This window comes from Calypte anna, chromosome 3, assembly GCF_003957555.1.
Source record: "Calypte anna isolate BGI_N300 chromosome 3, bCalAnn1_v1.p, whole genome shotgun sequence".
NCBI classification, from domain to species: Eukaryota; Metazoa; Chordata; class Aves; order Apodiformes; family Trochilidae; genus Calypte; species Calypte anna.
This window is the reverse complement of record NC_044246.1, coordinates 24,370,195-24,387,315: the sequence shown is the minus strand read 5'-3', so window position 1 is coordinate 24,387,315 and position 17,121 is coordinate 24,370,195. Positions and strand designations below refer to the sequence as shown.

The 17,121-nt window shown below is 35.5% G+C and overlaps 1 protein-coding gene across 1 annotated transcript in view; it reads left to right on the top strand.

The window, feature by feature from the left end:
* USH2A (usherin) overlaps positions 1-17,121 on the top strand; it is a 387,112-nt gene that overhangs the window by 58,619 nt on the left and 311,372 nt on the right. The window contains exons 11-13 of the mRNA XM_008496570.2: positions 6,558-6,753; positions 9,940-10,581; positions 16,457-16,640. Of these exons, the coding sequence (XP_008494792.2) occupies positions 6,558-6,753; positions 9,940-10,581; positions 16,457-16,640 (1,022 nt within the window). The remainder of the gene's footprint in view (positions 1-6,557; positions 6,754-9,939; positions 10,582-16,456; positions 16,641-17,121) is intronic.

Sequence of the window (17,121 nt, the reverse complement as noted above, 5' to 3'; positions counted from 1 at the left end):
TTAAAATGTGAGTTCTAGGACATTGGCAGCTGGTCAAAGGACAGTGCTCCTATCCTGGTAGAGTAAAAAGTTGATATTAGTAATAACTCAACCAATTGCAAATGTTTTTGTCATGTGTTTTGGGCTTCAACATCAGAAGTTAACTTTGGTAAAAGAAACCTAGAAAGTGTCAACTTTAGTTTTTTATTTAATAACATCAAGCCACATCTCATAGTTATTCTCTGTAAGTGGAGAGACTACCTGATTATATTTCTGGCAGGAGGTTTCGTCTATTAGCAACACCAGTGTTTGAAATCACAGGGATATCCAAGGAGAAAAAGTTATTTTTAACCTTCAGAAATGCTTAGGCCAGTTATTTTTTCCAGCAAATTCAATTTTCTAGTTTATGAATACATTTGGTCAAAAAGATTTTAAGTAGTCAGAAGATATATTTCTGAGACAAGGCTATATGTATGTTGACTATCTGCTGAGTGCTATGACTAAGGAGGGCACTGCACCCTAAACAGTGATTAAAACAACTCTTTGCAATTTTCACCGTTTCCCCCTGGTATTTACACGTCATTGTAAGTCCTTATATCCTTTTAATAACTGGACATTGGGAGGGTTCCTGATGAGGCACATCTTTCACTGCATGGTTCTAGATAAGCATCCCCCATTTAAAGAGTGACATCAACACAGTCTAAAGCAGTGCTAACTGCTATGTATATCTAAAATTCAGAAATCTTAAGTAATCTGCTTTCTGATTAAGGCCAATGATGTTATAGCGGTGGTATGTGCAGAGGGAAATTACTTGTATACTTTTTAGAACCATTTACATGCAAGTATATGGGACTGATGTGTATTTTATACATAAATTATAAATTACACAAGGGATGTATACTAACTCAGCATCAGTAGTTTTCTGTATCAAATAACAATTATAATTATGAGGTCCCAAGATACACAACTGTTTGGTAATAACAGTAAGCTAGACACATTTTTGTAGTGAACAATCTAGACAGATATTTTTCACAAGTGATTTAGTACTGAGATAGTTACATTAATAGGATGTTTCAGGCTGCTTGTTGTAGTGGGTCAGAACTGGGCCTGTTAGGCAACAGGAGAACAGAGTGATTTCTGCTCTTCCATAGCCAGCGTAATTCAAGTCTGTTTCTTGAAATGACAGCAGTTAGATCAGAGGGAGTAGAGAAAGCTTCAGTAATATCTCCAGTGCATGCTGGAGAAATCCTGGTTAGGAAAATCTTTAAATATTAATTGCTACCCATATTGTCAATAATACCATTGTTTCCAAAATAAGCTAGATTTACAAAAGTAATAATAGTAATAACAACAGCAACCACTTTATAATTCACTTAGATTTTTCTGTAGTTATAGAAATGGTTTGTTTTACCCATTTTGATGTAGATTTCCATGTTATAGTCTGTAGTACACCTGTTTGTACAGCATTATAAATATTTGTCAGCCTGTCCAGTTTCTTTTTAACAGTATCCATTGCCAAGCACTTCACAGTCTGGATTATTTTGATGCCTCTCTGTCTATACAGAGAAGTTAAAGATTTTTTTTTCTTTATTTCTCATTTTTAAAGCCATACTATCCCCAATTTAAGCCCAGCTGTTAGCTTCCTAAATTCATGCAGTCACCAAATTTCATATGAACTTTAGAGTACATATGTATTATAAACCCTAATTTTGTTTTTCTCTTCTGCCTAAAACTATGGTTCTTTAAAACTATTTTTAATTTCTTCTGTACTTTTGCTAATGTGTGTGTTACGCTCTTCAACTATTTGAACTGAAGCCTTCCCTTTTCTTCTCATGTCTTAAATACAAGATTCGTTTTCCGTACATCAAAGAATGACAATCACCTTTTCTGGAGTGCTATCATATCCATCATATTTAAATTGTGGAGGCCCAGTATCACTTCCAGGTTAAATTCCATATTATTGTTTCTTCACAGATCTTCCTTATTTCACATCTAATATCTCCTTGCTATGTGCTGTGGTGAGAATTTTTGCTTTCACTTCACCTTTAATGATTTTAGAATATTTGTGCTAAAAGTGACGTTGAAAATAAAGCAGCTGAGGGTTATCCCAGAACAGCAGTGCCCACCACAACCGGGTCACAGTCCTGCAGCATGGAAACATGACCAAGGGCTCATAACAGGGTCCACTGGCAACCCCAGACGAGTCAAAATGAGAAATCAGGTCCCGGGTCCATCCAAGGAGTGTCAGCAGGAGATAAGGGCTGAAGACATGGCTGCAGCCTAAGTCCAAAGGATCCCCCCAGGAGGCAGAAGACAGGCACAACTGCAGCATGGCCCAGGTGAGGTGCAGTGGCCTAGACTGGAGTTCCATTTTGAGCTCCTGGGCAGGAGGGATAAGTGGAGGCCCCAGGTGAAGCTGCTCATGGGCACTTAAGGCTGGTTGGTGTCCTCAGGATCAGGATGGAGCTGGCTGTGTGTCCTGAGCTGGGGTGATCTCTGAGGCTTGTAAGCATATTCTCTCTTCTGTCTTCAGAGTCTATCGCTGAAAATACTGAAGAGCTTAGTATCCAGGGCATGCAATTACAGAGCCCTACAAACTTTCTCAGATTTTCAGCTGCTTTTAACTATTTCCCCTCCTTCAACTCCTGTTTTTATCTAGAGAATATTTCTCAACTTTTGCTCTAAAATCCTGCACAGCTTCTTGGTGTGTATGCAGTATATGATGTATAAAAGCTGTGTAATATTTGGAACAAGACAGTGTAGTATTTCCCTTAGCCAATATTCACATCTTTTATAACTCCATGGTTACTACAGAAGGCAGGGTTAAAGTGGAGTTATATAATTGAATTTTTTATTTTGTGTTCTGGAGGCTAAACTTCAATGGATGCCTTTGATCTTGGTATCCTGTATTAACAGAAAATGACTGGAGAAGCAGAATAGAAATGTTTCTAGTAACCTGTAGTTCAGACAAAACCAAAATATTAATTTTTTAATAAAGTCAGAGGCTCCTTATTGCCTTGACTTTAGAATGTTTTTTTTTTCTTCTTTAAAATACGTGTTATGGAAAAATATTAGTGGATTGTTTACAGATCTTCTAATCTGGTACATAGGAACCTATTCTCAGATCTATTAGGAAGCACTCTGATAAGCCTCCAACAAAACCTTTAGTTTCCCATACCTTCCTCTGGCTTCCATAAGAGACTTTCCTTGTTTTTAGAACCAGGAAACCAGTTGCTTCTTGTATTGATAAAGGATGGAAAACTCTTTTCCGTGTGACAACAGGGTAGGAAGAAATTTATGTAGAGAGATCTCCAAGTGGTTTCATCATCTGGTTCCTGAGAAGATTTGAATTGTGTTTTTCAGTTGACCATGAAATTTCTCCCTCATTCTGGAGAGTTAAATTTATTCTTCTGGCATAATTTTTTATCCTAATAAGAGAAAGTTTGGGGACATAAATTTCTGCAACTGAATGGGATCTCAATTACTGCTTCTTGTAATAGCTTGACACTCAAAATTATGATGAAGATACTGGTGCTCATGGCTTCTCTTAGTGCTCAGTAATCTACACATTTCACTTGTTGCATCAGGAAATGGTTACCATCTACTCACAGTTTGACTTGGGTTTCCATGTATTTATGATCAGAACAGACCTCTGCTTATTCTTCTCACTCTGTGACCTCTTTTGTTTTAGAGAGAGTAACCAAATATACATACAACTTGTGCTAAATATTGATAACGCAATGGATTATTATGATGAAATAGCTTTTTCTGTTTGAATTTCAGTTCTTTTCCTGCTAATTCCAGTATTTCTATTGCCTTTTCAACACCCTCAGAGCTTTTTAATGATTTTTAGAGAGAATGTAGCAGTTTTAACAGCACCTTTCTTCAGTAATAATTGCTGTTTTTGAACTCGTAACTGTCTAGCTACAGTCAGCATTGGTTTCACCAGGTGTTAAGTTTGCACTTCTTCATGTAGAAATTAATCTGACTTTTTGATCATCCATTTGGTTAAGTATATGCAATATTTCCTATTGTTTCTAACTTAAAGAAATGCAATAGAATCATGAAACATGATTTTTCTTTGCCAAAAAACTACCAGTCTTTTCCAATATATCTAACTCATGTTTTAATTTCTTTTATTTTTCTCTGTACAGAAAAAGACTGTGAGACTTTATATCTCAAAAGCGTCTTCACAGGTTTTTTAGGAGATAGACGTAACTTTTCTAATTTTATTTCTCTTTTCCTGATGTTGATTTAAGCAATTAATAACTGTAATTTTATTTTCAGTCCATCTAGAAATCTTGACTCATGTGTAGTCACTTTTCAACAGATGAGATTTTGCTAAAACGCTTACTTTCTGACAGTGGTGTGAAATAAGTCTTGAAAATCATTCTTAATACAGAATTGTATAAGCTGTCAGAGTACAGAATAGTGTTAAATGTTCTCATAGTGAACGAGCATGCAACACTTTGCAAACTCTGCTGTGGTTCTATCTTTCCTGGATGCTACACAGAATCATAGAAGCATTAGCTGGCCATCTGCTCCAGCACAAAGCAGAATTGTTTTCAGTGCTAGATCCAGTCAGTCATGATTTTGTCTGGATGATTCTTAATACCTCTGAGGACAAAGATTCCACATCCTTTCTGGGCAACCTGTTACTGGTACTGCATTTCCCTCTGATGTCAGATTTGAATCCGCTAATCATACCACTTAGTTGTTTATTGCCCACACTGATTCTCTGCCTGTTTTCTTTCATTCCTGACATCTGAAAAATACTTTTTTTTTTTTTTTTCTCTTTGTGCCTTAAACATGTTGCTTGTTAAAAGCTGATTTTTGTATTGCCATATTCTGGTTTTAAGGTTTTAGCATTTGGTGATGGTTATCCTCTTTTATTTAACTTTCATATTTTAGTCTAATTTCTATTTTTTTGAAAGTGAAAGTGACTTTCTTTTTTTCTGTCCAATGCATTCCTTCATGTGGTTGCTTTTGGAGTAACTTGAAAGTCTTTTGGGGTATGAGTTATGTGTTGAGTGCTAACGAGGGACCATTAGATAATATTTGCTATTGTGTAATCTATGTAAGCTGTGATCAATAACAAAAAAATTTTACAGTTGTTTTAAACTAGGTATTTTTCTTCATTTAGGATCAAACTCAAAGTTGCTTTTCACATGTGAGTTCTCTGAATGGCTGTTAGGCATGGCTGGGTCTCTTATAATAAACTAAGTATCTAGATCAAATCCAGTCTAAAAGAAAATAGTTTGAAAATCCTTGTTGCTGTGTTTTCTGCTGTTGTGGTCTCTCTTAACTCTCTTGCCTTTTTCTCCTTGCTGTCGTCTTGCCTTTTATTTATAAAATATTGTTTTCCTGACTTTTTAAAATCTTCATCTTCCTGAAAAGTATGTCTGATATACCAGTAATAGATCTGTATCATGAAAGCATATTGAACTACAGAATCCTTTTATGAGGAAGGAGTAGAAAGACATGCTTCTCTAACTTTCAGTATTTTCTGCACTGACAATTTACTATTATATGTTGAAATACTCTGTTTTATCCTGTGCTAATAAATGTTTGAGCTTCTGCGTAGGTTGGAGGGTGTAATAATAACATTTATATTAAGTGGAACATCCAAGTAGCTTTAGTTCTAATACCACAGGACTCTCTTACCATTTCAGCTTTGCCTGACTAAGGTTTAAGGTGAAAAAGACTACTGTTAAGAGAGTTTTTTGTTCCATTAGTTAATTAAAAGCAAATTACATGGAACTGCAGCTGTTGATGTGGTAGATAAATAACTACTTTTGAATTACTGTACTTTTTCGTCTTTGTAAATATTTGCCCCAAAGCAACTTACTTATAACACACAATAATTTTTTTGTTGCCATCTTTGCATTCCCCAGAACACCTGGGTGAGAAAAAAATTAGGTTTTGTTCCTTCATTATGAATCCTAAACCTTTTAAATTCCCCTCTGCTGCATCTCTGTGTTTCTTTGACTCCCTGTTCTCATCTATGTAGGGTATTGATTGATGTCTCCCATTATTTTCCCTATCGCTCTGCCATTGCCCTTTCTCTGTGGTCAGTTTTCCCACCACTTTTCAGCAAGTAATGAATATAAAGATTTTTTGTTTGTTTTTCATATTTATTTTACCTGGTTTTCAGAGGAGATTTAAAATTGAGATTGCTTTTTAGAAGCCCTATAATGATAGGATACAGTAACTGTGATTAAAAAACCCAGTTGGTTTTACTAGAACTGACCACTTATACATTGCAATTTTGTATTTATTCTTTGCAGTTTTTTCTATCCAAATGCTAAATATTGCCATATTTTTTACGCATTTTTCCCCCTTCCTTTTTGAAAGAAATGGACTTTTAATCTATGTTTAAAAACTGAATAGTCACACTTCTTTTAATATTTCTCTTTCTCTCAACAGGTTAAAAAAATACGTGTTCCACAGGCTTAATTTTTTGTGTTCCATTTAAAGTTTTCTCCTCCCCAACTCACACTCAAAATTCTTGTTGCTAATGAGTGTATCATCTAAAAATAGATATGTTCATCATTCTCTAATATTTTGTATCTTTCTAGATTGGAGGCCAATGTAATTGCAAGAGACATGTGTCTGGCAGACAGTGCAATCAGTGCCAGGAAGGATTCTACAATCTACAACAGTCAAACCCTGATGGCTGCAGCCCTTGTAGCTGTAATACCTCTGGGACAGTCAATGGAGATATTACCTGTCACCAAAATTCAGGCCAGTGCAAGTGCAAAGCAAATGTTATTGGTATGTGTGACACAAGAGTTTGGAGCCACGTTTCTTGTTATTTCTGGAAATCCAATACACTTGGTTTTTAAATGAAAAGTATAGCAAACTTCTTTGCTGAAGGCAGATTATAAAAATGAATGAAATTAAGTGTTGAAAAAATATTAATTTAATAATTCTATCAAACTACAGCTTGAAGCTTAGTTTAATCAACCCTTTGGAAGTTTCTTTATGGCATAGCTACATTAGCTTACATAGCTCCATGCTAATAAGTCACAGAAATAATGTAATTTGCTTACTGCATAGATGTTTCTTTTAGGAAATTAACACTTTTTCAAAATGTTTTATACTTAATGAGTTCTAAGCAAATCGTTTCCATCCTAGTTTTCTTAATAGACCAAAATAAATGGATTTTTTTCTCAAAATATTCTGTGCTACAGGGTCCTTTGTGATAAATCTATCATTTTTTTTCCTATTATATTTCTTTGAACTGTTCCTATGAAATGCAAAATAAGTCAACATAATTCCACAGATCATGTACATAGGTAGGGTTAGTTATCAAGGGCCACATAATTTTAATTTTATAATTCAATGCCAAGCTGATTATAATAAACTGCTACCTTCTGTGTTATTTATCATTTTTTTTACAGGACGTGCTTTTTTGTTTGTTACTCCCACAGGTATTTTTCAGAAATTAGATTTGATTATAGCAATTTATTACTTCCAGCATATTTGAGGGGAGCCACAGCCACATAAGGACAAAATTTATCAAGTGCCCAAAATACACAGTATATATAATACACTTTGAAATGTTGATGTATGGGAATATTATGCAAGGAGAATTTCCTGATAAAGTGAGCCTTGCATGGTAACTGTACATGTCTTAGACTATACACGTGTTTAAAAAAAAAACCCAAAACACACAACAAAAGCGAGAGATCCTTTTGTGCTTTGCTATTGATACAATTAGTGATCTATTTTAAATTTAGCTAATCATGGTTGCAGGTTGTATTAATAGCATTCAAGTATGTGTTCATTTAAAGCTCACTGACTTGTGAATGTTGAGTTATTGGTCATATTATGTCTTTACTTCTAATTCCAAAAAGAAATCACAAAAAAACCCCAAAAACCAAATAATGAAAATAACCAGACAGACTGAGTCTGAACAGTTTCTTTCCTGTTGAATGCCAAGTACCTATGTTTCCTATAGCAAAAACGGTGCTAAGAGTGAAAAATAACCACTGTGCATTTTAAATGTACTCTCTACATTCAAAAAAACACTTCAAAGCATTCTTAATTATGTATTATTTGCCTACCTTTCACATTTACGTCTGTGAAAACCTCAATAGGAGGGAGTGTGGTATCCGAGAAAGTCACAGTCATGTTCTCACATATTGGTTGTCTGCATACTATCTTAAATATTTTCTCACTTTGAGAACAATAATTTTTGTTTCCATTGAAATAATATTCTTTCTGCAAATTTATCTAGCTGTGCTGTGAAGCTGTAGCTATGCAAGTTTTTGTTTGCTGGATACAGACCTAATTCTTTCCAAACTGGATTCTCTCTTCTGTTTTCCAAACCAGCCGTACACAAGGTTCTGTATATTGGAATGTGTGCAGGAAACTTTAACAAAAAGGTTTCCTCTTTGGATTTCTAAACTGATTTTTAGAGCAATCTGTCTATTGCCATTTTATCTATTTAAATAAACATGATAACAGAAAAATGCAACCGTGGACTGCGGTGTTATGAAACATGAACTGTTGGAGTTAACACAACTGTTAAATCTTACTAATGATTCTATCACCAGTAAAATACATTAGCACCAATAATTTTATTAAAGTAGGTCATTCATCTAGAATAAAAAGGTAGAAGAATGTGAATTAAATGCCAAGTGTGCTAACTCCCCTGTACTTGTTAACACTGAATGTGATGCCCTGTAGGCCTTCCTCAGTATCGTTAGGAATAGATTACCTGTCAGGAATATGTATGGCATATTCAAATAAGCACTGCGCATATTTTAAAAACTGATATGATATGAATCCATGTAGACCAATTTTAATAGTTCAAAATGAGTCATAATTCTTGTTAACAATACAGTTATTTTTAAAATTTGCAGCAATAGTGGTCCTTTTTTATTTTCCTTATTGAAATTAAATGATATGCCTTAGGTGAGTCATTCATCACTGCTAAAGGAACTTGCCTTATGTTGGGGTTTTTGAGTTCTTATCCATATGTATACTGCATTTCCTACCATATTTAGTTTTATTTTGCTACATGTAAGTTGCTAGATGTATTTTTGTATGTTTTTGTGGTTTTTTTAAATAACTGTATTTTGCTAGAACATTGTATTTTTATTTTTCTCCATGCAGCAATTAAGTGATGGCTTCATAGTGAAGGATTTTCCCATTGCAAGGGAAAATGCATAGCTGTGAATTTGCATTTTTCAGATAATAATCTAGTTTGCTTTCTTGTAATGCACATTTTATAAACTAAAATACAAATGCTGTCCCTTGGGGCAGGGATAAAGCAAGCAATGACTTTGAAAACAAAGCTAATAAAATTACAGGATGAAGTATGAGGAAAACAATTTAGATTTTAATGTACTGCAGGAGTGATCTAAATCATACATTTATATAAATATTTCTTTCTGGATTATGTAAAATGTTCTGTTTTCAGTAAGGGCTTACAATAAACAGTAATATAAATGTAATCAATGTTAAAACTGAAGTACAATGTTAAGTAAATCATTAATTGTAATTAGTCTAATTTGTGTTGTCCTAGAAGATATTTAATGTTTTCAATATAATAAATAAATCTGTTATCAGAACAGGTTGGGACCCCAGTGTAATTCCCTATATGTTGCACTTCTACAATAAAGGGTTAAGAGTTCACATAAGCACTGATTATGCTTCTGGGGGACAAAGAGATCAATTCTGGTTTTTCTTAGAAATGTTACATAGAATCTCTTGCAGAAGTATCTTTAACTGTATTGATAATCCAGAAGAAATGCATGGCTTCTGAAAGCATTTGGTAAAGTAAACAGCTTTTTGGGGTGCCACTGTGATTCAATTGATTTGTGCAGATGTGTTATTCCTGTTAATTATGTTGGTGAAGAATGGGAGTACTTTCTCTTTTTTTCTTCTTCCTTCCTTTTTATTTTTTAATTTTTATGTATTTATTTTTATTAATACCTTTTATCTTTCCAGGTCTTCATTGTGATAGCTGCAATTTTGGATTTAAGGCTCTCAGATATTCTAATGAAGATGGTTGTGAACCTTGTTGGTGCAACATCCATGGCTCAGTGAACCAGTTCTGCAACCCTCTTTCCGGGCAGTGCAACTGTAAAGAGCGAGTGAAAGGACTTCACTGTGACACCTGCATGGACAACTTTTATGGACTGGATGTCACTGGTTGTAAGGCTTGTGAATGTAACATTGCAGGGTCAATTTCTGGCACTGCGTGTGATGCAAAGACAGGGCAATGTGTGTGTAAACCAAATACTGGAGGAAGACGATGTGATGAATGCCTAGATGGCTACCACAAAGTCCAGGAAGATCATTCTTTTGTTTGTCTGCCATGTAACTGTGATAAGGCAGGTACAGTAAATGGCTCTCTGGTTTGTGATAAGTCAACAGGCCAGTGTCCTTGCAAAGCTGGTGTAACTGGCCTTCAGTGCAGTCAGTGCATGCTTCATATGTACAACCTCAGCATGAGCAACCTCCTTGGCTGCCAGCATTGTGACTGTGATGCTCTGGGCACGTTGGCAGGATCAGTTTGTGACCATCTTTCTGGACAGTGTGTCTGTTTGCCTCACCATCAAGGGAGAAGGTGTAATGAGTGTAAAGCAGGTAAGGAAACTCAAAGACAATATATTTGATGTTTTTAGTTTCACTTTGTTGGATAACATCATAGCTCCTGTTTTTTAATTTGTATTTAGACAGCTTTGCGTTTGATATGTCTCTGACTTAATAATTCTTTTTTCATTTCATCCTAATTGTATGAGTGAGAAGGAAGTATTAAATTCTGATCTCCATCAAATCATAGAGTCATATCACAGAATGGTTTGGATTGGAAGGGAACTGCGTGGACAGGAACACTTCCCGCTAGACCAAGCCCCATTGAACCTGGTTTTAAACATGTCCGGGGAGGGGGCATCCCCATCTTCCCTGGGCAACCTGTGCCAGTGTCTCAACACCCTCAAAGTAAAAAATTTCCTAACAGTTAACCTACCCCTCCTCCTGTGGCTACATACCCTTATAAAAAGTCTCTCCTCAGCTTTCTTGTAGGCCCCCTTCAGGTACTGCAAGGCCTCTATAAGGTCTTCCGAGGAGCCATCTTTTCTCCACGCTGAACAACTCCAGCTCTCTCAGCCTGCCTTTGTAGGAGAGGTGCTCCAGCCCTCTGATTGTCTTCGTGACACTCTTCTGGACTTGGTCCAACAATTCCATGTCCTTTGTGTGGAGCTCCAGAGCTGGATGTAATAGTCCAGGTGGGGTATCATGAGAGTAGAGAGGAAGAATCACTTCCCTCAACCTGCTGGCCATACTGGGTTTGATGCAGCCTAGGATACGGTTATCAAACTAGCATAGTTTGATGAGCAGCAGTTATCCTCTTAATGAAAAATGTGGATTTGGAGGGCAGGGCTGAAAGCTATTCAGGAAGGGCACTGCATGCATAAATCCAAGCATGGCTGGAGGTACAAAGATGATTGCTTAAATTTTGAAGAGGCTGGCAGACATGCCACTGAGAAAGCATTTACGTGCCTTGCTGTGTTGAGGTTGTGCTGGCTTTCACAAGAGATGCTTACAGTAGGAGATAATGTAGTTGCTGTGTATCAGATATTGTTATGCATCCAGATATTGTTCCATATTACTGTAAACAGAGTTTAAATGTTCATTGTATGTGGGATGCTCTATAGTTATATTTGATGCTTTTTCTTTTAAAAAGTAGGTGGATAAAGTGAAACTATAGGTAATATTAGCCTACCCTTAGTAATAATATTAAACAGATATATTTAGTTCTAGTTAAATACATATGCAATTTATTAAAGCAGCAGGTCACATTAAAAGGTACATTATAGCTCCATTGGTTTTAATATGCCATTCAATAATTTGCACAGAGGTTAAAAAAGCTGCTTAACCTCCATTAAGTATTTTTAAAAATACTTTAGTTTAAATTATTTTAGGTGCATATCCTAATAAATAAGGCAGCATTCTGTTTTTCTTAGTTCCTCCTCCAGTGCTATTTGACCTGCTAACCCTCTACAGCAACCACTTAATCAGAGATTGGCAGAGGAGTGATGTCAAGGCTTCCCGAGTCAGTGACCGCCCTTGTCCTTGAAAAAGAAAGGCCAGGGTTTATGCAGAACTAAATGGTTTAAAAAGGTTTAATTGATAATATGAACAGGCTGGGTTATAGAAAAGCTTACATGGCACTCAAAGGAATACTTCCACAATAGTTTAAAAGAAAAAAAAAAAAAAACAAAACTAAAAAACCCAAACCCCTTGCTGTAAGAATTATTTTAACATTTTTAAGTAATAAGTATAAGCATGTATGTGACTGTGAAAATTCTTGTCATTGTAAAAGCATTGTACTGCTCAGTGTACTGTGGCATTTTCACTGGCATAACACTGTTGATCCCAATACAAGCTCACTTAGACATTTAATGTATGTTTTATATCAATATTCTTTTTTAGTATGTTCCAAAGACAACTTTCTGTAAAACAGGGGTCAGTATTCCAAGTAATACTGATATTAAGTTGTAGAACTATGGAAGAGTTTAATTGTGATGTATTCTAAATATGTCCTATGGCTTTGCCTTGGGACAAAGATAAGAAAATGTGCTCCAAGTAAATATGTAGCCAACAGAGCCTAATTAAAAGCACACAATTAGTTAAAACTGACAGCCCTACAAACATACTGAGGAATTCTTAGTCTGTAGGGCCATGTCAACTCTAGTCCAAGTTTCCTTACTGGCATACAGGTCTTTAATTGCTATAAGTAGTGAAAGCCTGTTATAGCCAGTGGTATATTTTGATACAATTCCAAAGGTTTCTTAAAGTTCCCAAAATCTTATTACAAGAATTAATTCTGCCAGTGCAGAAGAATTCAAACTGCATGTAACTTTGGGAAAATATTTTACCAGGAGATTAAAAAAAAAAAAAAAAAAAAAAAATTAAACACACCCACCCCACCTCTTTTTGGAGCATTCGGAGATGTTTCATTTATTATGCTGTATCCATGACCTGCTGCCTTCCAGTTTGTTCTCTTGCAAGAAACGTTTTCAGTAGATTTCTGTATCATTTAATTTTTTGACACTAATGATGTGTGCAAAGAGAGGAAAACTTGATCCCAAAATAAAACCAAATGAAAGAGCAGTTTTACCTTACATATAAACTTGCTTTAGAGAGGTCCCAGGTTGTAGTGGTTGAAAATGGGTATTTCCAGCCCTCAAAGTTTGTCTCTGCTCATTCTGGCCTTACTGACTGGGATTCATGCCATACAAATCCTATTCAACACAGATCTTGGATCCTGTGAGAGCAGAAAACAAAACAAAAAACCAACAAATTTCTAAGCTTTTTACTTGGTCACCACAGTTTTTCAGCATAGGTGCATAGTACGAGGAGGACGTAGAGCAGCATGTAGGATGTGTGATCAGGCACCAGTACTGAATTCCAGTGTATATGCAACTTCTCAGCCAAAAAATGTGAAGTATATTGTTACAATGTGGTCAGTGTTGTTAACTGTGCATTTTGAAGCACGGGCTGTGTGGTTAAGATCTGAGCATTACTGCCATGTAAAAGTACTGAGGAATTGAAGTGTTACTTTTCCATGAGCTATGTAGTGGGAGAAATAGTGAGAGTCTGATTAAAAAAGGAAGCTAAATACTTTGCTATGACTTTCATTCTTCCTTTTGAATACTGTTTGATTGACAAATGTGATCAATTAAGGTTGAACTGAAAAAAAATCTGAAAAAGAATGAGCATAATGCTAGTTATATACACAGATCTTGTAGAGATTTGCAGTAGCTGTCTTAAAATTGGAAATTGGCTCTATTATACTAGAGTGGATCCTTCATAAAGCAACTTTTATGAGCCCTTCTAACCTTGCTGTAAATTAAGCTTGCATTAAGTTGTTTCGTACTCTTTCCTGCCAAATTCTAGGTGATGGAAGTAAATAATAGTAATGGTTATGACAAGAAGTAGGAATTTGTAATCTGATATCTCGTATTTTTTAATCTACATTTAATCATGTTCATTTACGTATGAATTAGTTAGGGGAAGGATTTTCTCACATTTTCCTATCTCTCACTTATTCTTTAAAAATTTGTTACTTTTACTTGCTACTTTTGAAAAAATCCAAAGACTTTTACAGTATTTACAGTATTTTTAAAAGATTATTATTAAAAAGTATCATACCAAATACTTCACTGCTCTGCAGCAGTTTAGGCTGCATAACATTAGGAGATCCAGGATGTTTAATGTTAATTCTTCTCTATAATTCTGAATTTCACAGCTTTGACAAAAGCAATATGTAGCATAGTGATCACTCCTGCTCAGCTAAAACCAATTTCTTTTTTACAAATGCTCTTATTTACCTGCTATAGTATTTTCTTAGACACTAGTTTAATGCAAAATTCCAGATGAAGAGGGATCTGGTTTAGCCTGGGTGCTTATCATTTACTGTAACTATAAACTAGGTCCTGAAGAAGTGCTTTGACCTTCTGCAGGAGTCCAGGCTTCGACTTGTTTCCTATCTTCCTGTTACGTTCTCTGAGTGGAGTCGTTCATTGTGCTCAAGAGTGACATTGCTGGGAAATGGTCTCCTCTATTTATGCACAAGATGGGCACTGTACTGTGCAGACAACTGCAGTATGAGATAATACATGCTGCCCCACTAATAACTTCAAGCTATTCAGGCTCTGTGGTGGCTCAGTTTGGAGCCTCCCTGGAATAAAGTGCCAACAGTGTCGTTTTTTTTATGATGTGAATGTATGTTAACTGGAGACTGATATCACTTCACTGTCCACTTGAGAATTATCTCACTGAGGACCAGAGGCTAAACTTGAACAAAGATTTGAGCAGTAAAATTCTAATGTTTTCAATTTGTTTAGTTCCTTTGCTATTTGGGTATGAGCTCACAGTGCAACACTGCCAGGAAGACAGAGAATACCACCCTAGGGGTGTATATATAAAGCTATCTCTTGTAAGACAAAATAAATAATAAGGCCTTAGGTTACATGACAAGTTACAATTCCATTTTGGGCTTTTTATTATAAAGCAGGACATCAGAAAGTTGTTGGATAGCAAAAAGGATTTGATAACTGAGGACATGACTAAGAAGAAACTGATTGAACTGGAGAGGGAGAGGGAAGGTATTTGGGAACTCTATGCAAATCCTGCATATCTGAGTCAAAATTGAAATTCTTCTATTGAAGTTGTGAGATAATAATTAATAGTAACTAGCTGCGGAGACAAACTCCTGATCAATGGCCCTATCTTTGGATTGATGTTGAGGGACAGGTAACATGTACTTGCAGCTGACAAGTGCCAGTTACTATTTGTGTTACCGTCGTCATTTGCGCAACTTATACACATTGCTACATTTTTAATCAACTGTACTACTCTGAAAAAAGAAAAAAAAAAGTAGAGCAGTTGATGTGAAAAGTCAGTAAAATGTCCATTAATACTCAGTTAAAAATAGAAATTTTTCTTAAAAATTATGTAACTATATTTGTTACATAACTGCTATTCTGGTAAATTAATTATCTTCTGATCAGACATATAGGAGGTGTGCTTAAAAGCACATTTGAAATTTCAGGTGAAGATATGAATAATGGGGAAGTTCTTCAGTGACCAGATTTGAGATGTATAAACTCCATCTAACTGTTTATCACTAATGTGTTAGAGACTTGCATGGATTGTTTGCAAAGATTGTTTATGAGAGCAACAGAATGAAAAATTGTGCAGTAGAAGCTTGCAGAAGATATTGTGGTGTAGGTAAAACAAATGCTTGAGTTCTTATTCGGAAATAAAACAGGAACAAAAGAATGGGATTCATAATGAAAGCGTTTTAAAAAGTGGGTTGTTTTTTTTTTTTGTTTTTTTTGTTTTTTTTTAATACATTCTGTAAACGTATTTGTAACCTGGATGTTGAGAAGAAAGTAAATATAGATTTTACATAGAGCTGGGAATGCCCATCAAACATGGTGTTTTGTAAGAAACATCCTCATGTTTCAAGGGTTAAGTCAACCACTGGTTGAGGAGGATTGAGAGATTTTATTAAGAAAATATGTGTATTTTTTACATTTTGCAACTGGACATTTTTGGATATGACATTCCAGATTAGAATTGATAAATGTCTTTTATTTTTTATGTTTCTTCTTCTTGTGGTGCATTCATTAGTACCTCTCATGTCTTTGGGTCTTTGCTTTCCCCATGGACACATAAGTGTACTCCCCCTATTTTGTGTTTGCTCTGTCTAAAATCAAGTCTGAAGAGAGAGAATTTAAAAAATGGAGTTTGCAACTGGAGGGTGAATAATAGCTTTACAAATTGCCAAGGAGAAGATTTAAAAATTTCATTCTGCAGGAGGACTATAATGCTTTATTTGATTTGATGTGTGTGTTCACCTAAACTTTTGTTCAGTTTTTTTTACCCCATTATATCTTGCTACATTCACTTTTGGCATATTGTCTGTTGTCAAAATCTCTTTCTTTTCCAGGATTTTATTTCTCTCCATCCAGTGTCACTGGCTGTCTTCCATGCCTGTGCCACATAGCTGGTTCAGTGCATCAGAGCTGTGACAAACTAACTGGCCAATGTATTTGCCAAGATGCCTCTGTAACAGGACAGACGTGTGAACACTGCAGAGAACTTTATTATGGATTTGACTCTGTCACAGGGAGGTGAGTGTTTCTTTTTTCACAGGTCACTTCTAACCTCCTTGTTATATTTCCCTCATAGTAACTCATTCAAAGGTTTAGTGACAATGAAAAGATTTGCTCTATTTTAATTAATCTTTTGAATGCTTATGTGTACTCTGATTTATGTGTGTGCATTGTACAACCCTCTGTGCTCTGAAAGTAGAACTTCTGCCACAGACTTAAGTAGAAACAACATGAAAACTGCATAGAGTATGTATGCTATCTAATGTTACAACTATTTGGTAACTTTTCTGTATTTCTTCTGCATCTTCAGTAAGATGTGATTTCTGAGGTGTTAATTGCTGACTATTAAAATACGAGTAATGTGCCTTTCTTACAGCCAGTGAAGACTTCGGGAAGACGTTTAATGGGGAAAAAAAATATACCAGTCTTTCCAGATGTCTTTTAGCAGCAGCAGTTGGAATACTCACAGAATCTTCTAAAAAAATCTTTTTTCTGAAGC